The sequence below is a fragment of the Mustela nivalis genome (genome assembly GCF_964662115.1).
Source record: "Mustela nivalis genome assembly, chromosome: 3".
NCBI classification, from domain to species: Eukaryota; Metazoa; Chordata; class Mammalia; order Carnivora; family Mustelidae; genus Mustela; species Mustela nivalis.
Window position 1 is genome coordinate 8848061 of NC_139022.1, and position 25260 is coordinate 8873320.

At 50.9% G+C, this 25260-nt stretch overlaps 1 protein-coding gene across 1 annotated transcript in view; it reads left to right on the forward strand.

Annotated features, from left to right (window-relative positions):
- Positions 1–25260, forward strand: part of LOC309861890 (gamma-2-syntrophin-like) — a gene marked incomplete at its 5' end in the record, with an annotated part of 131702 nt that overhangs the window by 2767 nt on the left and 103675 nt on the right. Inside the window, 5 exon segments of the mRNA XM_082725200.1 lie at positions 14751–14888; positions 18766–18822; positions 18905–18993; positions 22349–22485; positions 22800–22938. Coding sequence (XP_082581326.1) covers positions 14751–14888; positions 18766–18822; positions 18905–18993; positions 22349–22485; positions 22800–22938 — 560 coding nt within the window.

A 25260-nucleotide genomic window follows, 5' to 3' on the forward strand; every position in this document is an offset into this window, starting at 1 on the left:
TTTCAACTGTGTTTGCTCCTATGAGAAAACTCTGCCGTGTGCCACCAAATTGAGGTAGACATTTCAGATTATGCTCAGTGTGCAGCTATGAAATTAATGTTATCACAGCATTACCTCCAGACGATTGATTGAATAACTTTTTAATTTATTATGGTAACATTATAACCATCAAGAATATTCAAGCACAGTAAGATATTCCAGAACTTTCCATTAGAACTCTGATTCGCATGAGGTAGGTATTTGTCTCCACTTAAAAACGTCCAGGGGTGTCTGGGTGGCTCAGTTAGTTAAGCCTTTGGCTCGGGTCACGATTCCAGGGTCCTGGGACGAGCCCCACATCAGGATCCTCCTCTCTCTCCCTCTGCCTGCTGCTCTGCTTACTTGTGCTCTCTCTCTGTCATATAAATAGATAAAAACTTTAAAAAAAGAAAGTCCAAAGGCTTCACTCCCAAATGCTACTAAATCATTGGTTTTAATACTAAATTATAATAAAATAAAGAACATTTTTGTAACTGAAAATTGTGATGATTTCCTGACACAGTCATGCAAAATTAATAAATTCCTTTGCATTCTGACACAGGATTTGTTCACTGGGTAGTGTCTGCATGAGAGTTTTATTTTTCTCACACAGATCAAATTTTGGGGGGGCTGGGAATGACTGGGACAATTTCTAGGGCACAGGGAGTTTGGGGTTGCCCACATGCCCTTCTCCTGCACTTATATAAAGATGATTTTAGTGTAGGGAGTTTGGGAATGATTCCCTATGATTCTGGAATGGAATCCACTTTTCAGTGGATTCTGGAAAGTTTATGGTGTGGATTCTATATTTTTCTTAGTATTTAAATTACCATTTATTCAAAAAATAAAAACTGTGTTCATTTCCTATCTTATATCTGATTAACATCTGTGTTTTTTGTCAAGAACGAGTTCTGTAGTAAGAAACATGATGTTACAGGAAGGAAAACTCCCAAGACTGAGAATTACATTCAGTATCAACAACTGGGGGACTGAGTTCTGTTTATTTATAACATAAAATCATGGAATTGAAGTACCGGTTGGCACCACGACAGGCGTACTGTAGTATTAGAGACATTCTCGGAGGCTTGAGGGGAGAGTGACCTGCAGTTCTCAAGTTCAGTGCCATGAGAGTTCTCCTGAAATTAGGCTTGAAGATTAGCTGCGTGATTTCATGTAAATTTACCCAGAGCCATTAAGAAGGCTTATAGAAATTCTCTGCCAAGTGCTTGCTCCTAAATAGAGAAAAGGCTCTTAGGTAGAACCTGCTGTTTTTCACAATGTTGGTTCTTCCGGTTGGGAATTATACTGACTTTAATTCAGGAAATGTTATACCTTTGCTTTAGGAACACACACTGGGTTTTCTCTTTCAGTTCCGGGTTTTCACGGGAGCAGACTGAGTGCTGCACAACCAGCCAGTGCAGTGGGGAACGTCCGTAAGATGCTGTTGTGTCAAAGTGAGTAGGTAGTTGCTCGACAGTGTTTTTCCAGCAGCAGCTCTGGTGCCCAGTGCCTCAGGGAGATGCACCTGTCACCTCGCCCCCATCAGGGACAATGGGCCTCACCCACATGATTCTCTGCTCTAATCCTGGTGGCTTGTTCTTAAGGACGGGGCTCGCACGATGCTGCCAATCAGCTGAAAAGCAGAAGGGCATGTGCCTGCTGGCTCCAGGCCCTGAGGGAATGGCTGCAGAGACCCTCGGATGGCAGGCAGTTCTCAGCCATGTGTGCCCACGTGGCCCATGGGACGTGCTCAGGCATGTTTGGAGAGACGTGATGTGTGCGTGTGATACACGACATTCCTGATGTGTGCAGACTGCATAGGGTTTCTCCACACCACCATTCAAGAAAGAGAAGTGGCCTCTGCCTCCGACCCTGAACATTTCCACCCCAGGAGGACATCCCCAGCTGCCCGAGTCCCTGGGGTTAGCAGTGAGGACACCATCCTTCCCGGGGCAGACAGGCATCTGGGGCTGTGAGGAACAAGGGCTCGGGATGGGCTAGGGGATCGGATGAGGGAAGACTTACTTCAGGAAGAGAAGAGGCACTAGAACAAGGAGGAGGAGCCCAGGGAAATGATCCTGGATCCAGGATGCTTCCAATGGCCCAGGAGTGTGTGGGGGTCACAGACGAGTCCTCCGCAAGTTCAAGCTTGTGAGCTCCGACTAGGGGGCTGAAGACAGGATTCTGTATGCCCTGGTGATGCGCTGAAATGAATCCTTGTTGACTTGGTCTTTGAGTAACAAGTGGTTTTTGTTTACTCTTGGGCCCTGGACTCCTTCAGCTGAGAACTGAGCTGGACGGGAGGCAGTCACGTCCTCAGAGCCTGGCCCAGCTGGTCACTTTGCTCATGTGGCAGCATCTTCTCTGGGCAGGAGCAGATGGAAGTAGCTCCTATGGTGTTTCTCTCCCTTTACGCAGTGACCATAAAATTGGGTGGAATTGTGTCAACTCCGTATTTGAGTCTGGGTGATGGGAAACCTGTGTGTTTTTTTTTTAAGATTTTATTTATTTATTTGACAGAGATCATGAGTAGGCAGAGAGGCAGGCAGGGGGGGGGGAAGCTGGCTCCCCACCGAGCAGAGAACCCAATGTGGAACTCAATCCCAGGACCCTGAGATCATGACCCGAGCCAAAGGCAAAAGCTTAACCCACTGAGCCACCCAGGCGCCCCAGGTAACCTGTTTTTAAAGCAATTCTCTGTAGTCAGAATTTGTGAATAGATGGTGGTTACACTTTGTTTTGGAGGCCAGAGACAAGGCTTTAAACTCTGTTAAGTGCAGTGTTGCGTTAAAGTAGGAAGATGGCTGTGTGCATAGGACAGGTAGTGGATCACGGCAGCACAAATCTGAAAGTTGTTGCACAGGGTCATCCCAGTTCTCTGCACTGCTGGCCCCCTTGGAGCAGAGGGTCAGTCTGCAAGGACAGGTTGCCCTGTCTTGACCCCAGTGACCATCCCACCTGTGAGGACGGCCGCAGCATGGGTCTGCAGTCAGTGTGAGTAGAGTGTGTTGCCAGGATGATTGGATTCAGACCTTAGCTGTTTCCAAGGAGAATTGTTCATTGCTCACATCCATGTGCTGCTGGGGGGATGGCTCAGGTGTGGCTCGGGTGTGGGTCAGGTGCGACGCAGGTGCAGCCCAGCTGTGGCTTAGGTGTGGCTACAGGGTGGCTCAGGTGTGTGGCCCAGATGAGTCTGCAGATGCAGCTTGGTGACCTCTTGTCCCATGGCCACGTGGGAGAAAATGCACTCGGAAGTCTAGGCTGGTACGAATGAGGAAAGAGACTCGGGAGTGACTGGTGATGAGGGAAAAGCAGTTCCACACCCACAGCACCCACTTAAAGGTGGGGTGGGGCCTGCCTGTGTGGGCTCTGTCTCGTTGACCCCATCTGCCCAGGTCGGGAAGGGAAGACTGGGGCACACCTGGGGCCAGGCCAGGTTTAGGGTGAGGGCCAGTCTGCTGATCCCTGGTTTAGAAAGTAAAGTAGAAGAAAATACCTGTTTGGAAAATCCCAAGTAAAGTGAGGACCAACATGAAGAAAACTTAAGGGTTTAAATTTTTGTGTTGTTGTTCAGATCATTCTGTTATTGGTCAGACCAGTCATAAAATTAATTGGGTCATTCCATCTGAAAAATTTAAATATTAAAATTTAAATACATGACTTGACTAAGGTTATACCATCATGTGATACAGGAGGTTGTATTTTCTCCGTAAATGAATTGGCAGTCTAACTGTAACACCAATCAAAATACCAAGGATATTTTTAAACAGAAGACATTAATTCTGAGTTTTATCTGCAACAATGAACAGGGAAGAATGAACAGATGGGCCGTTTTTGGGAAAAAAAAAAAAAAGACGCTGACCTGTCCTAGCGAATGAGAGCAGAATTGTTGCATGCTGTTATAGTGGGAAGGGCGTGTGGCATGGGCGTGAGGCAGGTCGCACAGATTGGTGTGCGTGGTCCGTCGGGAGTGAACAGCCTGGGGAGTTTGTTAAATAAATCATGGCAGCAGGAAGTGGATGGCACTGATATAATTGTAGTTATTTTGAAAAAAAAAATAAGATCTGCTCCATGGATTCCAAATAGGCTAAGAAATTAGTGTAAAAAAAATCAAACTATAAAACACTCACTCATAAAACAGTTACCAGACTGTGTTTCTGTCTGATCGTGGACAAGAGTCTCGCAGAGTCAGGAGGAAATCACAGGGACTGACCCGGATTTTCCCCTTCGGGGCTTTGCAGGGTGCTGGTAACTGGAGAGCGTCTGGGCGGGAATGAAGTTCAACTTGGAGGAACCAGGGAACCTGGGGATGTGGAGCACCCGGTGACTGAGAGCAGACAGCAGGGCGGGCTGCAGTGTGGGACAGCACTAAGAGCAGGCAGGGCCGGGCTGGGCGGGTGCCTTGGGAACCCCGTGCACCTGCCTGCTCCCCTGGAGCTCCTAGGAAGGGTCAGCGCCTGGTGCCACAGACAGCGTCATCCACTTGTGTGCATTCGTTCCGGAGGCCCCGGGATGGACTGCACTTGGAGATTTGGCATTTTGGGTCCCACAGGATCATGGGTTTGCTCAGCCGGGTCTCAGACACAGAAGTTCCGACGTCCGTGTGAGCACCACAGTAGATTTGTTATTTTATTTTGCTTTGCTGCAGATTTGTAGAGTTTAAAATATATCTTTTAAAACCAGTCCAAGAGCAATAAATAATTTTAATATGACTTGTTAATCAGCGTCTGGAAACTCAAACAGCTATCAGTCATTACTGGACAGTTAATTTCTGGAAGTTCTTTCCACCATTCAGTGCCAGATGCAGACACACGGCTTTTAATTGAAAACCGCTCTAGCCTTGTTTTATGGGATTTCAGGATTATTAATCCGACTCTCCAGCAGAGTTCCTGTCCAGGCACTAAGAACGAGCATTGAATAGAAAGTAGGACAGGAAGTTCGTCCTCCTCCCTGTGGATTTCAGGTGCTCCGGGGCATCTGTGAGAACTTGGTAGAGGTCACAGTGCAAGGACTGCAAGTAGGTTTAGGAAATTGCAGAGTGGCCTTTGCCAATCTCCAAAGACACAGGCAAATGAGGGAGGGAGACTGTTTTGGGAGAAGAGGCCCTGTGTCAGCCCCTCAGGCCTCCTGGGCATGCTGCTCTGGAGGGCCCTGCTGCACCCACCTCTCCCTTCCCCTGCTGGAGCCTGTGCCTGACGCTCCTCCCACCCCCAGCCCATCGGGACATCCTGCTTCTCTGCCTGCTCTGGTGTTTCCCCTTCCTCCCTCCCTAGGCCAGTGCAGCTGTGACCACCTCCTCCTCCTCCTTCCTTCAGCTTCTTTCATCCTTGACCCCCTTCTGCCTGTGACCTTCTTCTGCCCTTGACCTACTCCTTCCTTTGACTTTCCCTCTGCCCTTGACATTTTTTCCTCCTTGACCTTTGGTTAATTTTGTACATTGTGAATGGTTCAACTTAAAGACTTTTGCCAATATCCTTCCGTTGTCACGGAGGTCTGGATTTTCAGGTGTTCTCAGGTGGCCATTCCAGAAATGTTTCTTTGGGCTTCTGGCTGGTATAGACATTCTCTGTGGACCGGCAACAGGCTTCTCTGGTCTTGTGCCCCAGACTGGGCTGGCTGGGTTAGGACGCACTGGTGCACCTGTCAGTGAGAGACCCAGGAGCGCATGTGGGGTGCCACTTGGGTCTGAACACCCTGCAGGTACCAAAGGGCTCCGGTGTCCTCATATCCTCGCCTAAACTGTGGGTTTTGTTGTTTTTACCAAACTGTTGGGAATGCTAAGGAACTCTGGGAGAGTTTTGAAGTAATATTATTTTCATTCAGTTCATTCCTCCTGTCTTTTCTCTGTAAGCTGGTGTCACATTCTGTGGGATTTCTGAGCGTGATCTGGGGTTCCCTCTGGGCACGATCAAAGACTCCATTCTGACCAACAGAAATTCTTTGTGCTTGATTTGGGGTGATGTTCCCTGGGGGCTCTGAAACGAGTTTTGTTTTTGTTCTGAAAGGAACTGCTGTGCCCTCTCAGCCTTGAGCTCAGGACCCTTACCCCACGAGTCCCACGCTCCACCAGCTGAGCCAGCAGACACTCCTAAAGTGAGTGTTTCAAAAATTCTCAACCGATTCTTTCAGGATTCATAATCGTGTTTCGAATCTTCTCAAACTTTGATTTTTTTCCTCTTATTCTAACAGCTGATGGACTCAAAGGATTGTACCCACATCTCCAACCACAGTTTTAATTATGTTTATCTACATTATTTGGTTATTGGCTTTAAATTTGAATATTTGTTGGAAATGTGTGTGGTCTTGACTGTTGAATCCTCTTGATGTTGTGTTTCTTTATTTATCTTGAAGTTTATAGAAGGAGAGTGAGTGGGGGAGGAGCAGGGAGAGGGACTCCCAAGCTGACTCCTCCCAGAGCTGGAGGCAGGGCTCAAGCTCGCAGCCCTGAGATCAGGAATCAAGAGCAGAAATCAAGAGTCAGACGCTCAACCCATGGAGCCTCCCAGGCACCCTGTGATCTATCGTCTCCTCTTGTCAGTGTTTTGTTATAATGTTTTACTTATAGTTGTTGCTGGAACACTTTTTTTTCTTTCATGAATGGGTTTAAATGGGTTTGACGTCCTTCAGGGAACTCATATTTCTCTAGTCTGTGTAACACTGTCTTTCCTTTTCAGTATTTTTGTATATTTTCGTGTGTCTTCAGTTTATTTCTGTCATTATTCTATTGTCAGCAGAACTCCTGTGAAGAGCTTTCAAAACTGAAACAAGCTCTTCCCTCCTGTCTGGGAAATCTGTTCTTTCCAAGATGAGAAGTTGCATTGTCTGCCGGTAATGATAATTTTTCCTCTTCTTTTCTAGGCATTAAACACCATATTTTGATTCCCCGCCTTATTAACATAGCTGAGATTTTCAGAACAATGTCAGACAGTAGTGACAATAGTTGGTGTTTTGTAATAATTTTCTGAGATTTGTCAACAAGATCCTAAGATTTTCTGTCCTGGTTTATTTGGGTGATCTATCACGTGCTGACAAGTAACTCTGTCTGTGTAGCTGGTGTGTTATTCTTTTACTCCTGAATTCGATTATTGGAGGGCTGAAGACAGTCTGTTTTTACTCAGAATTGAGATTCTTCCTTCATTTATTTCTGTTGTCTGCGGTTGTCAGGTTTTTGATTTTTCTGTTGAATGTCTGAGAGTGATTCCCTCTTTCCTGTACTTTGAAATCCTTTATGCAGCATAGGATTTTTTTTTCCTTCAAAGTTCAAGTCTGTACCCATTACTGATCTAAGCTTTGAGCCCTTATAGAAGGCGCTGATTAATTCTGAGTTTGTTCGTTGTCTGCAGATCTATGTGAGTTCTGATGAGCTAATTTCTATGGAAGGTTGTCACCTACAGAGAAATGGTGTGGCTCTGTGCCTCTCCTGGCTGTGGCATGCCTGGCCACATTCTGTCCTTGTGTTCACACGTGGGGCACTGGCACACTTGTGGGACACACCCCAATTTGTGGTGTGTGGCTTGTAGTGGTGCCACAGGCCACCCCCTCACCCACGCTTCATATGTGCCTGGATGCCTGGGAAATGCATGCTCATAGCTGCATCCTCCACGGCTGCCTCTTCCTGCCCAGTCGGGACAGCACGTGGCTGCACGGCCCCCGGATTGTTGTTGCTCAGAAGACTTAGCAGATGGTTCTGGTCCCCTTGCTCTCAGGATTCTGAGGGTTATCTCAGTGGTGGCTCTTATTAATTCATGGATCTGAGCTGGGATCAGACCTGCCATCTTACTCAGAAAAACTAACACTGTTGCTGAGGGGTGACCCATGTACCACGCGAGTCCATGTGGGTACGATTTGGTGGTGGCCGTCATACTGACTGGGCTGCACTAGGGCGTGATCACCACGCTGAGGGGAGCACCACACCCGGCCGATGAGTCCTGGCACCTGCCCCCATCCCTCTGGCAGCCACAAGTCTCTGTTCCATGCATTTGCTGGTCCTGGAGATTTGGAGGCCTTGGCAACCGCCTGCTCTCGCCAGTGGTGTCTGCAAGCCGCCTTCACGGCGTCTGTGGGAACTTCCTTTCTTCTGTGACTGGACGATTCCATCATGTGATGCATCCCTTTGTCACCCGATGGACACTCGGGTGTTCTGAGTGGCGTGGCTGTGGACACTGTGGATGTGTGTTTGTGCGTACATGTGTTCGGTTCTGCCAGTTCCATACGTGGGAGTGGACTTGGTGGGTGAGGTGGGCGCTCTGTGTCCAGTCACGGGGGGGAGGGGCAGCATTTCCATGGCGTGCAGGGGTCCTGGGCTCCCTCTGCCTTCAGATGAGAGCCGCCTGCGGGGGGATACGTGGCAGGAAACCGGTACTTGAGACGTGCTTCTTGTGGCCAAAAATAACAAAGTTTGAATCAGGTGCCTCAGACTGATTGGGTCCATGATACCGTGTGTGGATGTAAATAAGCCAGGGTCGATGCTTGTCAGAGTACTTGAGGTGGATGGACTACATTTGCCTTTGTTAGGGCATTTGGATGTTATCTGTTTTCGTAAAAATCCTTAACCAACACTGCTTCTTCTCTAATATAACCTCGTAGAATGTGAGTTTCTGCGACCAGACTGAAAAGAATAGATTATTATGGAAAAAGAAAGTAGCATGTGGCGCTAATTCTGCCTGTGAACGCACAGAGTGGCTTCTGGTGCCTTCCTGGAAAGGCTTCCGGTGCCCTTGACCTTGGGGACCGTGTCTTCCTGAGGTCGTGGGCTTCCCCTTGTTTTAATAGTGTCCATGAGAGCCATGTGTGCCATTTTCTTTTTGAATACAATTAATCCAACTGTAAAGAAGTTCAGTGTCATAGAGACTGCCGAGAGCAGGGTTACAAGCTTGTTGAGCCTTACAGTCGTCCTGATGCCTGCAGTCAGGTGCACGCCCTGTTTTGTGACAAGAGCGTGAACGTTCCGCTTGATGCTGGGGAGTCTGCTGAATCCAGTAACCTAGCTCAGTGCCATTAGAGATGTCAGAAGCTTATGACGTCCGGTGTCACAGGTGTCCCCAGTGGAACATGTGGCACCTCAGGAAAAGTTAGGCAAAGTGCTGATTCTTCACCCGTTTCCCCACTGCTGTTCCTTCTTCCCAGCTGGGTGCACGTTTGTGGAGGAACGCATCTTTGCTCACAAGAACCCACCTGCACAGTCTCTCCCTCTTTGCAAACCCACATGCGTGTGGAAAAAGTGCGAAGCGCGCAGACTCTGTTTCCGTAATGAGGGTTTGCCTCTAATTTTGCTTTTTTGAAAGGGGTGAAAAGTTCCCACCTAAAATATGTAGGTTTAGAAAATACATATTAGGGCCTTTGGGATGGCGCAGCAGGTGAAGCGTCTGACTCTTGGTTTCAGCTCAGGTTGTGATCTTGGGGTCATGAGATCGAGCCCCGTGTCTGGCTCTGCACTGAGCAGGCATCAGCTTTCTCTGCCTCTCCCTCCAACACTCTTCTCTGTCTCTCTCTCCCTCTGTAAATAAATAAGTAAATCTTGAATATATATATGAAGAATTGTTTAGATAGCTTCAACAGTAGCGTCTGAGACTGACAGTTGAATTCATTTTTTTAAAAAGATTTTATTTATTTATTTGACAGACAGAGATCACAAGTACGCAGGGAGGCAGGCAGAGAGAGAGAGAGAGGAGGAAGCAGGCTCCCTGCAAGGCAGAGAGCCCGATGTGGGGCTCGATCCCAGGACCCTGGGATCATGACCTGAGCTAAAGGCAGAGGCTTTAACCCACTGAGCCACCCAGGCGCCCCTGACAGTTGAATTCTTGTAATGACAAATGGTGATTCATATATTTTGCTTCAATTGTTTTAATGTCTTTTATGACTACCAGGTGTGTATACTGGTAGGACTTTTTTTCCCCAATATTTTCCTCACAATTGATTGCATTTTAAAATATAATTTAAGCAGGTGGCTATCTATTTTAAATAATATTGAAATGCTATTTTTTGTGTGTGTGTCTAATCCAAGTTATTCAAATGTTATGCCATTTTATTAAGAGTCTTCTGATCTTTGTGACTTTTATGGGATTCTGTTTTTGCAGAAATAGAAATTAGTATCATGAAGCTCTACCTTCTTTCCCCTAAAAATATATTATAAGGATGTCATTACTGACAGACCTTGCTTGTTTCTCTGACGGCTCTAAGCGTACCAGGACGGGGAGCCAGTCACTTTGTATCAGATGGCTGACCGGCTGCTCCCTGGTCAGTGGAACTGATTGAGATTGGACTGGAAATGACTTTTAGGGCAGTCATTTGAGAGACCAGATCCATGGCATGTTCCTGGGTTGTGGGGCAGTGTGAGCCCTGCTTTGTCTCCCCACGGGCAGCCGTATCTCTGAGATTCGAAGCTGATGCAATCCCAGAAGGTTTGGATGCTCACTTGCATCTGTGTCCTTCTGTGGCTGGTGGTCAGTGAGGGGCAGCTCCCCAGAGCCTCCCGCTGTAACGGACGGCTACCCCGTCTGGAGTTGAGCCATCTGAGGAAGGATGTTGGTCTATGAAGAAGTGAGGGAGTTTGCAACCCCAGGTCCTGATTCTTACCCCAGACTGGCCCCCCAGGGCTTGCCTTGTGTGGATCAGGTCTCCCTCCTTTCGTTTCTAACCAAGCAGCCTTCCCGTGGTTGTTCTCAATCTTTCTGCCCAACAGAATCACCGGGGAATTTGTGACCCTCACCTGGACCTGTGAGCTGGAGTCGCTGCTGGGGGCCAGTCTCCCGTGGCTTTGGATGCTCTGCAGGTGATTTTAGGGAGCAGCTCAGTTCAGAACCCCTTGCCCCACCCCGAGCTTCCAGCCTCAGCTTTTCTCCCTCCTTGTCCTTGTTCAGTGCCTGTGCGCCTGCCCCCATCGCTCCCACCCCACCTTCTGTGGCTCTGGGGTGGCTGCCCTTTCCTGCCCTCCATGCCCCATGCCCTAGAGAAGCTCAGGGAAGAGGTGGTGTCTCTACCTTCGCAAAATCCATGAGGATCTATCCATCTTGCTAGTCTGTTGCTGGTAGGGAACTGTCTCCTAAGGTACAAATTCCTCTTTTTTGTGTTCCAAACTAAAAATGCCTTAGGTTTTTTTCTTTAAAATGCGTATCATACTCGATGGCATGAATCATTTCAAAAGATGGGGTGGAAACGTTTCCCATGTGGCTGAGTGCGTAATGGCAGTGTAGGTAGCGGAGGGCTCCTCCTTCTGCCACATGGACTCTGATGCTAACTACAACCCAGAAACACGGGCTGACAGGCAGGGCGTGACAGGCAGGCATGACAGGCAGGCGTGCTGTCAGAGGAGCTGTTTGGTTTCTGAGTTTGCTTCCTGTCAACTCTGAGTCTACTGCAGCAGATCGGTTTTCACCGGGAACTGGTCTGCACGTAGAGGGTGGCAAAAAAAAGGACATGTCTTCTGCCGATAAAGTTCCGGAAGTGCACGCACCCGGCTGGGCTGAGAGGACAGGAGCTCCTAGCCTGGTGGCAGCCCACTGGTGGCTGGGGTGGTGGGTCCTCCTCCCAGGGGTGTGCAGGGGCCTCCCTGGCAGGGCCTTGGGTGAAACCATGTTTCGCTGCAGTGCCGCTGCCCAGTGTTGCCCTGCTTCTGCCTCATGTGCCCTGTCAGAAAAGCCCAAGGGTCTGAGAGGAGCCGGCTGCACCAGCTGCATGTCTGCACCCGGGATTGTAGGAGGGTCCATGGGACTCTTCGATTCTGCTGCTGCTGTCTTAATATCTAGTCTTGTTCCCAGCCAGTGTCCCGCTGCCACAGGTGTCCACGCTCACCGGGGGCCCTGGCTGGCCTCTCCGAGTGGCTCTTCAGCCGTGTTTCTAGCCCTGGACTGTTTTTACCTGCAGTTGTTCTTACAGCTGGATGATGACAGAGCCCGTTGATTCCAGGGGCTGTTGACAGTAACAGGCATAAGAACCATTATTTCCTGTAGCACTTTGAAGAGCTAGGAAAGCAGCCGAGGACACTGAGGATGTCTTGAGTTTGCATCCTGATGGCACAGGGGCCAGGTCCTGGAGAAGAGTCCCGTGGGGCCCGGGGTCAACTGCAGAACTGGTCCCTGCCAGGACGAGACCCTCCTCTGCCCATCCTGGCCCCCAGGACCCCTGAATTCTAGGAAGTCCAGACCTTTCTGTCCAGGTCCTGACCAGTTGTGCAGTGAGCAAATAGATCAGCTTTGGGACGGTTGATACACTTCATTTTCTTACGCACAGATGGTTCTCTGTTTAATTAGTATTCTTCAACAATTCCAATAAAGGATCCAGTGTTCTCCTTGAAGTCCTCAAGTGGTTTTGGTGGGTATAGCCCTGGGTACCGAGAGGATTTTTGGAGGAAATTCTTTTTTTTTTTCTCTTGGTTCTATGTGTAATTATACAAATTGTGTTTTCAAAATAATTGTGTCCTTACATTATTGTTTATAAATTATTATATAAACATGCAGCCGTGTTTGCAGATTATGTAGATTGAGTGTGATTTTTATGCAGCCGTACCTACGCTAGCCGCAGTGATGTCTGACGTTTGTGTCCTTCTCGGTTCTATTGGTGGACCTCAGTATCCTTTGTGAATGTTGTAAATGCCGTTGGATTTTTATACCTTTAAACTCGTTTATCCTGTCTGATGGGAGACAAACTTGTTCAGGAAAATGCTGCGTGACACGCTGAGGTGGGGATTCTCACCACCTTGTGCGAGGTTTTTGGAGGCATTTAACTGGTCTTTCAGAGACTCACAAAATTCCTATTATTTCTGCTGATTTTAGGAGCACTTTTTACCTTCTGTGTGTGTCTCTATCAAATATATGTGATGCCAAGATCGCTCACTCTGTGGGTAACGTTTTGATCTCTTTGGGGTAAGTTTTATTGAAAATAATTTCTCAGTTTTTATGTTGAACCGTTAGTCCCTTTCTGGATTAGAATTTCAAAATTAGGGCATCTGCAGGCTAGAACTGATTTTACATGCTGTTCAAATCAACTTTACTCTGAGTCCATCGAAATGTTTTCACCTGTTTGCTTTTAAGCATTTTGTTGATTCGCCGTGCAGCTGTCGCTCTGAAGTCCAGCTGGACTGGGTTGTTTCCTGTGCTCTTCCCTGGGGCGCTGAGTTATGTTTTCCTGGGTTCTTTCCTACCTGACCTTCGTGTTGTGCTTGTCACACGTGAGCAGACAGATGAAAGTGGATTTGTTCTGGGCTGTGTATTCTGTCTTCTCTGCCTAGCTACTTTCTCAAGCAAATACCCCATATTTTCATTGCTAGAACCTCAAGATGGTTCTTTATACCTGGCATTGTACGTCTTCTGCCTGGGTGTCCTTCAGGATTGTACTCACTCTATATGATTACAATTCCATTTGAAATTTAAAATTATTTTGTCAGTTTCTAAAGACTTGCTGGGGTTTGTGATTTTGTTTTGAATTCACAACAGATTAATTCAGAGACTGATTTATAGGTGAACTCAGAGAGAACTCTGACCGCTCCAGAGCAGGAATCTGTCCGGTTTGTGAACACGATCCATAACTTATTCAGGTCTCATTGTTTCCCTCCCAGTAACAGTCTCAGATTTTAAGTGTGGAGACCTGCCCAGTTTTCATCAGCCGGTTTCTGGATGCTGGTGGTTAATTCTCCGCGAAGTGTATCCTTTCCTTTCCAGGGTTGTTATTTGTTGCTGATACATTGATGCTCCTTTTGCGGCATTTTCCTGATAACCCATTAGCTGGTAGTGATGCTACGCTGTAGACAGAAGGTTGGAATGTTCGCGGGACAGATGTGATGTAGGTGCTTTGATTCTCCTGCTCAGGGATCCCACCTGTGAAACAGCTTCATTCTACTCCTTTCCTTTGTGCATCACGTGTGTTTGAAGCATGTGCCGTATGCCTGCTCGAACTGGCCAGGAGCAGCGGCAGGAGCAATCGTGCATCTTTTTCTTAGCCTCTGTCTCCAGGGGAAGCTTCCAATAATTCCTCATGGCAAGTGACAAACGCTGTCTTTTTAGATGTTTTCCCGAAGGTGAAGGACGGTGCCTTTTACCAGAAGGTTCCATTGTGGATGAGTATTTAACATTATCGAACACCGTCTTTGGAATTTATCAGTGATCTTGGGAGTCTCTTCTTTTTCTGCTCATGTGGCTGATTGCCAGCCTCGAAGGGTCCCTGGTACACGTGCTTCTGTGTGGTCCCATCCCACAGTGTCCCAGGGCTGGGCTGTCCCATCACAGCATCTGGCCGACTGATGGAGTTTGGTTACTCTGAGTCGCAGCTTCATCCTGGGAGCAAGGTCTTTCTTGGGTCATCCTGTCTGGGGGACAGCACTTCTGATACAGTCGGTTTCCATGTAATGATGAGAATACTGATAACACGTTTTGCTGATTTTCAACATTTCTTGCATTCAAAGAGCTTTGATAAACATGGAAACAAAAGCCTTTCTAAAGGTAGAAAAGTGGATTTGAACAAGGTATTAATATTTTCAAGCTTTTAAAGAAAATCCTAATTTTCTTTTAAAAATGTTTTTATGAAATCCTGTAAGAACTGCTTGGAAACAGTAACTCAGAATTCATACTTACCATGTGTTAAATTCATGAAGCCATGGCCAGATGGACGTTGCTGTGCTGTCCCCACGTGGTCTGTCCCGGTGCATTCTCGGGTTGTGGGTGAGCAAGCTGTGGTCCTGCCACAGCCCCCGCAGTCCCCACACTCATAACCTCTGCCTGTGTTTCTGCTTTGTCCCACAGACCAGAACCGGCATTGCCTCCCTGTACCATGAGGGGTCTGGAAGCGCATACGACATCTGCCTGAAGCTGACACCAGAGGTCCTCATGGTGCAGAAACAGGACGTGGTCTGTGTCGGGGGGAGCAGTCATGGTGCCCACGTAAGTGCCCCGAGCACTGTGCTCTGCATGGGCTTGCCAGGGAGGCTCCTCGGGAAGGTCACTGATGGCCTCAGGACTGTTTGCCCCCCGCTATTTAAACGTCCCCAGCCACAAAACAAGGTCAGGTTGAGGTGTATCGCTCTGTGTCCCTGCCTTTTGTGGTTTCCTCATTGATGTGTTTCCCTGGAGAAGATGTCCCCACACACTGCAGCGAGACACGGGACACACTCTTACTGGAGATGGAGACAACGGAGCATGGGAGGTGATGCATGGCTGAGGGTTTCCATCTGGAACGATGAGCAGTGGCACACAGAGCAGGCACTGGCCTGCACCACATATCCTCTTGCCCCGGTGTCCAGGCACAAACAGGCGTTTCCACGCTAAAGCTCCGTTTTTCTTTTGGTTTCAGTCACTTACAGTGAACTTCTCTGGAAGGTGAGACACATTTTGGGTAGAACTGTGCGGACATCCGGTCCTCTGCCTGCTTTCGCTGTCTTGGCAGCCGGTTCTGGAGGACACAACTGGCTGTTGAACAGAACCTGCTGAAAAGTAACCAAAGTGTCCGTTAATGACTGGTGTTCTTGTCACAAAAGAGAGAAGTCAAAATTAAATTTAATGATTTTTAAAATCTACTGGGGCAGGGGGCGCCTGGGTGGCTCAGTGGGTTAAAGCCTCTGCCTTCGGCTCAGGTCATGATCCCAGGGTCCTGGGATCGAGCCCCACATTGGTCTCTCTGCTCAGGGGGACCTGCTTCCTCCTCTCTCTCTCTCTCTGCCTGCCTCTCCACCTACTTGTGATCTCTGCCTGTCAAATAAATAAATAAAATCTTTAAAAAAAATTCTACTGGGGCAGCACCAGAGTTTCAGATCTGTGGACCTGGGGACGCTCGTGGCAGAGCACGGATGCAGGGGAAAAGCGAGCAGAATGTCGGTGGCCAAGAAGGACGGCCAACCTGGCTGCTTGGGGGAGGGGATGTTGGCCCACCCACATGACCTGGTGTTTCCTGAGAAGTTAGGGAGATGGGACAGGGGAGAAGAGGACCCAGCAGACGGGAAAACAGGGAACGTCTTGAAGTAAGACGGGAGCCACACATGGAGCCGGGATCCCCAGGTGCCGCTCAAACAACATGTCAGACACGACAGTCTCCATCTGAAGACTCCCACAAGAGCACGGATGGGAGACCCCGGGTGGTGGGTGCTGAGCAGGGACCGGGGGAGGGGGCCCTGGAATGAGCGGCCGCCAGGTGAGGCCGAACAGCTAATTTCACCTGGTTGATGAAAGGTGCCTGGCCTCGGCCACAGGAGCCGGGCAGATTCTGGGAGGAGAGGGAGGCCCCGCATTTCCTTCACCTCTTCACTATCGGGTTCTCATGGGGGACGCGAGTGTTTGCGCTCCCGTCTCTCTCTGGCTACGGTGGGCGGCTGTGGTGCTGTCATCCTCGGGGGCAGGTTTCATCTGCCTAGGAATGCAGGTCCACGTTCTGACTGGGATCTAGACCAGGTCCAGGATATTTGGACTCCACGTTCTGGGATCTTGATGGGGCTTTTCAGCCCCACCCCCCCACCCATGCATGCCCCACCCCCCCACCCATGCATGCCCCACATGCTGATGGTCGAGGGAGCTATGGGCTGGCTCCGCCGCTATAGACCTTCGCAGCCCAGACCACGCTGATGTTTCCCTTCCTGCACTCGTGTTTACACAGACCGGTAGTCGCATTCTGGAATATTTATCTCCTGGGTCTTGCCTGTCACTGATCTTGGTAGAAGAAAAAAGAGTTGATCGGTTTTGAGCAGAAACTGCTTCCTAGACACTGTGCAGCCCTGTGAGAGCTGCTCTGACTGCCAGCTCAGCCCAGTTGCCTTCCAGAAAAATTGTCAGTTCCCCCCTTTCCTGCTGGAAAAAATGCTTAAAGTTTTCAAAAAGTTTGAAAGTGTTTTTAGAAAAGGGATAAGGCACCCGCAGGCTCATGCAGAAGAACGCCGAGAGACGGAGCCATCGCCGGCTGCCCCTGGCACCCCCTGGGGATCCCAGCAGATCACTCGGTGTCTCACAGTGACTGAACCTGCTACAGTCGTCTTCAGAAATTGGGTTTATCTCTTACGTGGCAAGTACTGGGCGACTGTCAGCAGGCTGATATTTCAGTTTGGAATGAAGATTGGAAGTTGTATTAACGGAGAATTATAACGGAGAATTATAACGGAGTTGTATAGGACGGAGAAGTAGTCATCACGGCGCCCGCCGGGTCTGGCCGTGCTGATGGTTTCCGTGCTTGGCTCCATCCCCGCATCTTTGTGTTATTCCCGTTTAACCTGCCTGCGCCCATGTCCTCTCTGTGGTTCCCGTTTGCTTCCTCTTCTTGCCTCCATAGATCAGAAGTCGATTAATGTCAAAACAGAGTTTGGGATTAAATGATAAAACAGAATGATTTCTGTAGGACTGTATCTTGTGTTTGTGAAAACCAGAGCTAGGATGGGTTGGAAACAAGTTTGTTGAATACCATGGATTGTGAACTGTTCTCCCCAAGTCTCATTATACATTTGATTGACATCATCATTCGCTCCTCTGGTGAGTGAGGGCAGCCCCTGGGCCCCAAAGGGTAGTGTGTGATGGGGCCAGAATGGGGTCTGCTGAGTGTGGTCCATGAAGAAGGATGGGCTGCTGAGTTGGGAGAGAATCTTCTGGGAAAGCCCGAGACACATCCTGTGTCACCCCAAATGCAGGAGGACTCTGGCACTTACACAGTGAGTGACAGAGTGAGCAGACGACTCCCCTCTGATTTTGTCACTGGTTCTTGCTCCCCAAGTCTGCTTTGCAGGTTTGTTGATGGACATTCCCACAGGCGGGAGCGTCTCTGTCCTCCCTCCACGGGTTTACATCCTGTCCACCCCCCGTCCTTTGTGTGGGGGCGAAGGCCCAGTTACTGGTTTCTCCGTACACGGAAAGCATCCTGTAGGGGCCCCGTGGGTCTTTCCCGGGCCAAGCTGGGCCCACTTATGTCACTCCCTTGGGCGTGGCTGGGGACAAGGAGGAAACGGGACTAGATGCCCTGAAGCCGCACCCCGGGACTGGAATTGCATGGACAGTCACCAGCTCAGGCTGTTAGAGCCACAGCAGAGCTCAAAGCACAGAATTTTCTATTATGGTATCACCTAACGGGTGCCAGTGTGCGCACGTTAACGGAGGTGGGTGAGCTCCACATTCCAGTTTCTTTGCTTTGAACTTATGGTGAATTTGTTCCCAGGAATGCGGTCACCCGTGAGTTCACATGTTGTGGACGGGAAGCGCCATAAACCCTGGTTTTCTGCTCGGCTGGACCATTCGCATGGGCTCATTGCTGGCGGCGAGCAGGCCATGTGCTCGGGGGGAGCCCCTCTGGGCCCTGCTGACCCCAGCTTGTCCTGGACACCTTGTTCTGCCCACACACACTCAACACTACTAGGGCCGAAGGCGCCCTCATATCACTCGGAAAGCAGAGAGTACAGGTCATTCTTGATAGTCCCCCTGGCTTCAGGGCCACAGACACGCTTGACCCTCTGCTTCCTCTGCCCCGGGCCCATTTCTCGCCCTCTGGGAGGGTGTGAGCCGTTTCTCACCCGCCTGTGGTCCTCTTACCTGGATCGGGAAGGCAGGGCCGACCTGCAGGGATCGCCTGGTTTGTTTGCTCACTTGCTTGTGTTTTAATCAAGGTCTTTGCTGCTCTAGGTGATGCCACAGAGTGAGGGGTCCGGTGTGCCTTTGCTGAACTGAATCAGTATCCCCTTCACAGACATGCTTCAGTTAATCAAACTTAGATTATGAATTTATGTCTGCATCTTGCATTCACTCTCTGACGTGCATTTTACCCTAAACTTGCTTTGTTTTCTGAAATTTTTTAGAGCAAAGAACTGTTGTGCTTTGCAGAGAGCCCGCTGGTGGCTTGGGCCTGAGTATAAAGGTATGACCGTGTGCTTCTGTGGGATGCCCTTTCCGTGGGCAGGTCTGCAGTGATGCTGACCCCATCTCTGCCTGTCTTCCAGGGAGGAGCCGAACACAGGGTCCCTGTCATCATATCAAGGATATTCAGAGGCCTCGCAGATAACGTGCCCGGATGTCCCACATACACAGTGTGATGGTCTATAAGAGAACACATGCTAGAAAGTGACAGAGATCAGCTGCTGTTTCTTTGCTTCATTGTTCAGCTGACCTTCTGTTTTGTCTCATCTGTTCTCCCTGACACGACTGCACCTGTTTCATTTCCGCTGATGCTTTAAGACCTTAAGAGAGGTACTGATTCCCTGTGTGGCCCACGGGAGCTGTGCTCTGGGGACACATGCAGAGGTTGGGGCACTGGGTGTTGCTGGTGGGGGGACAGTGGAGGAGACCTGCCTCTAGCGCCGGCCAACCACAGTGCTCCTGGAGGTCTGCAGTGAGAGCCGCATCCTGCCCTCCCAGAGCGGCTGGGTGGGGAGACTGGGATGGCTGGACTGGGTGGGCCTTAGGAGGGATGACCACACCACAGCGACCACAGCGACCACTGACAAAGGGAACTGTGCAGAAGCGGAACACAGGGGCGGGGGCTCCTGCCCTCCGGTGCTAGGCCACTGTTCTCATCTCTCTAATAAGATCTCGTTGTTGGCTGCACAGACCAGCCCAGCTGCCCGGTGGGACCTCCACCCTGTCTCTGGGCATCTGGTCCCTGCAGCCCAGGGACCAAGCTTGTCTCTTGCCCAGTGTGGGAGCCTGGGAGGCATGCAGCCTGTGTGTGCAAGGGGACCGGCTCCTGTCCCCGAGCTGGTATTGGACGAGACATGGGAAAGGACCGCACTCTGTTCACCAGACCAAACCATGTGGGGATGGACATGAGGGGGTCCATGCAATGTGGTCAGCGAAGGTCAGCCTGTGGCGAGAGCATTCTGCATGTGGATGGGGGAAGCATCTTGGGGGAGGAAGCCGCTTGTGGCCAGGCATTCAGGGCTCCGGAGCCCTGCAGAGCCTGGCCTGTAGCTGTGAGACGTTGTTTGAGGACATTCCAAAGGCAGGGAGGTAAGATCTGTTTTCCAGTAACAGGCGATCACCGCGCTGCTGCAGGAATGTGGCACACACGTGGCTCGGGGTGCGGACATGGTCCTCTGAATCCCCTGTGCCCTGAAGGGGAGTCCGGCACCGCTCTGTGGGTCCCTGCATCTTTAGCTCCAGCCACGTCCAGGGGCATTTGGTAAAATGACATGGTGGACACTGGGGGTCCAGTGGTTGTGTGGAAGTAGGGTGGGGGTGGGGATGCACGCTCTGTGGTTGGTGCCTGCTTCCTGGGCACAGCTATCTGCATGAGGCTCAGGGGCATGAGAGCAGGCAAAGCTTCTGAGTTAACAGGCATTTCCTAAGGATGCAAGGTCCCTGGAGAAGAGTAGCTGCTGACCACCCGAGGTGTGAAGGAAGAGGGGCCTGGACAGGTGCAGAGGTGCAGACGGAGACCAAGGGGCTGGGTGAGCCCGTGGGCCCCTCTAAGTCTTCGGGAACAGTTTTTATGCCTCCAGCAAGGAAATGCCGTCTCTCAGGGGCTTGGCACACAGGCACACCCAGAGGTGTGCACGCATCAGGCACTGTCCCTCCCAGGCTCTGTGGGGAGCACCTGGCTGACCCCAGTGCACCGTGGCCTCTAGCCAGGCCAAAGCACCTCCAGTCGGGTCCCCATTACTGACACAATACGAATTTGAGCTAATGCTCTCTGTGCTCGGGCGTGATCAAGACCCTCAAGGCACCCGTCCTAGGGGACTCTTGTGGCCACGTCCTCGTGAGACGAGAATGCTGAGGCACAGGTGCACTGCAGAGACCCCATGGACATGTGGCCGGCAGATAGCAATGCGGCCTGGCTCTGAGGGCTTCACTAGGTATTGCCCTGGCAGCTGAGCATCCTGAAAATCTTGGTGACAGGACTTCAGTGTCCAGCAGCCTAAATGAATAGGGGTCTCTTGTCACTCAACAAGAAGTCAGCTGTCCAGGCCCCGGCTTCTCCCCATCCATCTTAGGAACCACCCTTAGCAACCAGGGCATCTCCTCGACTCACCTGTTCCATGTTTGCAAAATGGCACCAGCGTTTCAAGCTGTAGGGCTGGAGAGAAATGGGGGAGGCCATCCCTAGGAAGGGCTGTCTTCATTCCAGAAGAAGGCCTTCAGGCATTCACCGGAACAGGGCCCCCGCTCCACCCCAGAGTGGCCGAGGGAACAGGCATGCCCCGTATTGTCTGGACGCTCTCTCCAGCCTGGGCATACCATAGGGCAGAGTGGGACCTCCTTCCACCAGGAGGAGACCTGCCCACTGCCGAAACAAGGAACAGATGCACCTGTCATGGGGGAGGGGACGTGGGGGCTGGGCAGGCATGGGGCTGCCTCACTCACATCTGGTCAGCAACTGCATTTCCTTGGAGACAAAGGATCTCGTGTGTCCATCAGCTTTGCTTCTTGAAACCTCAGCTAAACCCTATTTTGGGGCAAATGGATGGACCCTTTTCCTCAATGCTTATGTCTGGTTTTTCACATTGTGATGACCAAGTCCCTGCCTGGTCCTTACCTTTCCAGCTACCTGCCACTATCTCGCGCCGCTTCTCTTTTGTTCTTCCATTGATTAAGCTTGTGACTGGCTCCTCAGCCCGTCTGCTTGCTTCTGTGCCAGGTATGGAGTTGGTACCCACCGGGGAGCCCTTCCTGCCAGTGCACGAGGTCTGGGATTAGGGAACCCATGAGGATGTGGTGACAAGCAGAAAACAGGCATGGCCACTGTCAGGCCATTAAGGTAGTGAGCTAGAAAACACTTCTTAGAGGCTCCAAGTTCACACCGAAATTTTTCCTAATTTACTATATTTTATGCATACATTTCTTAAAATATGCAGTTTTAACCACATGATTTTTCACTCCATTTGTTAATAATTAATGAACCACACGTGGTTACCAACTAGGAAGAAAGTCTTAGAGACAACATAGTAGACTAGATCCTCCTCAAATGGGAAAACTCCAGCCTGTACCCCGGGTTCACGCCCCAGGCAGCGGGGACTAGTCAGTGAGCGCTGGTTCCACACGTGCCATGTCTGAGGTGAAGCCGCATTTGCCTTGTGAAGAAATGCCCAAAATGCACACAGGGATGCCTGGCCGCTCAAAGGCCACTGGGGCAGTACTGGGCCAGGGAGAGAGGGAAGGACATGGGCCCATGACATCGAGGGTCCAGCGTGTGCTTTCTGCATGTCTGCCTGCACCCAGCCCCGTCTGGTCCTTCTGCCCTTCCCGGACAGCTTTCTGCAGCTCCGGCTGCGTCCTGGGTGCTGCTTCCTTTCCAGTCCCCAGGGACACAGTGATGGGACGCACAGGACTTTGCCTGGAGGGAAATGTGGATCAGTCCAAGTACATGGGGGCAGGTTGCCGTGCTTGTGTGAGAGCGTGTGTGTATGTGTGGATGCCTGTGTTGGAGGCAGATCTGTGTGTCATCACAGATACGAGTGGGCTGCTCGGGTGAGCGTGGACAGAATGTGCGTGACCAGCCACAGGGGAGCTCGGCAGCTGAAGCTTAATGACTTTGGGTTTGCATGGACTGGGGTGCTGTCCCAGCAGATGGGGAAGCTGGGCACAGGTCTGTCTGGGGATGGAAGCTTCACGCCTCTGGGGCTTTGTGGGTGGTGGACCTCGGAGGACATTTCAGAAGAGTTGGCCATGGAAACTTGAAGCATGTTCCTGAGGAGGTCGCTTGTCCTGCTTGGGTGTCACGATGCTTGCTGCACATGATCAGCGTGGGGATCGTGCCCGGCTCAGGAAGTCACACTTCTCTCAGCAAGGGTCACGCCCAGATTTCACACGACAGGCAGGAGGCTGGACCAGCTGGGTGTTCGGGTGAACACCGAGGCTGTGGGAGGCATCACAGCCACTCTGTCTTCCTCTTCCCTTCAGGAGAGCACCGCAGCTCCCGGGAGCTGCGCTGTGACTGGCATGCCCCCTGCCATGTGGGCAGTGAGGCCCTGTCACTGCTTTCTCAGAATCGGGGGGAGTACAGAGCTTGTCCCTGGCATCCCCAGCCCGTGCTGCTCAGGTTGATACTGCCAACACTGCCAGGGTGGACAGTGGTGTTTCGTGGGTGGGGAAAGATTTCTAGGTCTTGGCATCACCTGGTTGGGCAGAGGCTGTGTCAGGTACGTCGAGCCCAGCCGGCCTGCTGTGCGAGGACACGGTTCTGCTGAGCTCAGTCTCAGACTCGCACTGGGCGCCCGTCAGGTGCTGAGCATCCCTGCCCAGGCCTGCCTGCTCGGGTTCGGAAGTGCAGACTCCTCGGGTTGGCTCACCGCGGTGCTGGGGATTTGGTCACCCAGAGTATGGCTTCAAATCCTGAAATGGCCATGGGTGGTAGGATTGGCCCTTCGAGGAAGGCTGCTACGAAGATTTCCTCAGAGCCAAGAGGACTGGAGCGTGAGTGGCGTTCCCACTGGGGACACAGGTGTGCTGCGCGTGTCCCACTGGGGATATGGGTATGCTGCGTCTGCCCACGGCCCTTGTGCTTAACATGAGTTCTCCGTGCGGCACATCCAGAAACCTCCTGTGAATCCTCCCGTCACAAAACCACGATCTCGGGTGGACAACGGCCCTTCGAGTATTGCTGGCCTTGGGCACCCTGCTTGCCCTCACGTCTCCTGAGGCCCTCGCCAGCGGACAGGCTGCTCTGCCTGGCGTCCCCCCTGTGAGGCATGGAGACTCTTCCTGCTCGGCCCCAGGCCTTCTCGTGATACAAACAGCGTCCCCTGAGGGTGGGAGTGTCCCATGTCACACACCTCCCTTCTTAATGACATTTACATTTCCAGAGCACGGGAAGCTCTAATTCTATTGTTGGTCACAGTAGTTCCAGGTCCAGCCCAGCTCTCCAGCGGCGAGGGGCCATGCGCCTGCACCTACAGCCTGGGGGTAGTCAGGCCTCCTCTGGTGTCTGCGTTGTGGGGTGCAGACCTAGGTCTCCTGGACCCCTGATTTTTACTTTTCTAAGATTTACTTATGTATTAGTGACCGAGCATGCGCATGAGCTGGGGAGCAGCGGAGGGACAGGGAGAGAGTCTCCAGCAGACACGCCACTGGGTGCAGAGCCCGACACGGGCCTGATCTCACGACCCGGAGATCATGACCTCAGCGGAAACCAGGAGTCGAAAGCCCAACTGATGAAGCCCACTGGCGCCCTGCATTTTTCTTTAGAATTCTCACTTGTCGGTGAGAATGAACGTGTGACCACAGGATAGGAATTGTGATTGATTTCCATGTCCATTGATTTCCATGACCCCCCTTCCCTGTGACATGAATGGCAGTGTGTACAGCCGTGTGGGACTCTCTGTGACCTTCTCGTCTTGCCCACCCCGGTAGGTGTAGGACACATACCAGGAGGGCAAAGGGCCAGCCCCAGGGAGCAGACGGAGACTCTGAGCTGCCTTTTCCTAGACTCGATCAGCTCATAGCACAGCGCCCTTGGGGTGTCGCTGCAACATCCTCGAGGGCCTGTGTCCGGGCTCTGGTCATGCTGCCCGCGGAGCCCCTCACCTTCTTGCCTGTTGGGTAGAGGAGTGTAGGGTGTCGGGGACCGCCTCGGGCCGGGAAAGTCCCCACCATTACAAGATGGCGCTTGGCTCACTGCCAGCAAAATACGCTGCAAGTAAACAACAAACTTTCTGGGGAAGCCCGCCTAAAGGAGGACATAGTCATTGGCTGTTTCACATTTCATCAGCATAGTAACAAGATTCTCATTGGCTCTCCCCATTGCTTGGCCCCTTATTGGTCACCCTGCTGCATATAAGCTAAGGAAGTTGACAAAATGAAGCATTAACACCGAACCAGGCTTCTTGTTGTCCTTGCGGGTCGAGGGCGATAAATGGTGCTGAGACCCAGGAAATATTAAGAAAAATAGAAAAACCTTGCAAGGGAGAAGTCCGCAGGTAAGCGGGGTAAAACCACGACTAAGGTGGTGGAAAACTTGTACAAGTCCGCAATAAAAAGTGGGGCGGCCTTAGAGCCGGGATTTGGGTGGCCTTAGAGCCAGGATTAACTTGTACAAGTCCACAATAAGAAGCGGGGCGGCCTTAGAGCCAGGATTTAGCGAGTCTGCAATAAGAAGCGGGGCAGCCTTAGAGCCGGGATTTAGCGGTGAGTATACACGGAACAGCCATTAGGTTGGGATTCTAATTATGGGATCTGGACTGTCAAAGTCGAGGTTAGAGGGTTTCCTAAAGGACCTTCTAAAGGCCAATGGCACGCCGTTAAAAATGAAAACTGCTAGGATAAAAACGGTCAAGCAGCACCTGAAAGACATTCAGCCCGTATGGATTCTTCCCCCAAGCCCTTAGTTCTTTGGAAGGATATCCTTACAGGACAATGGAAAGGC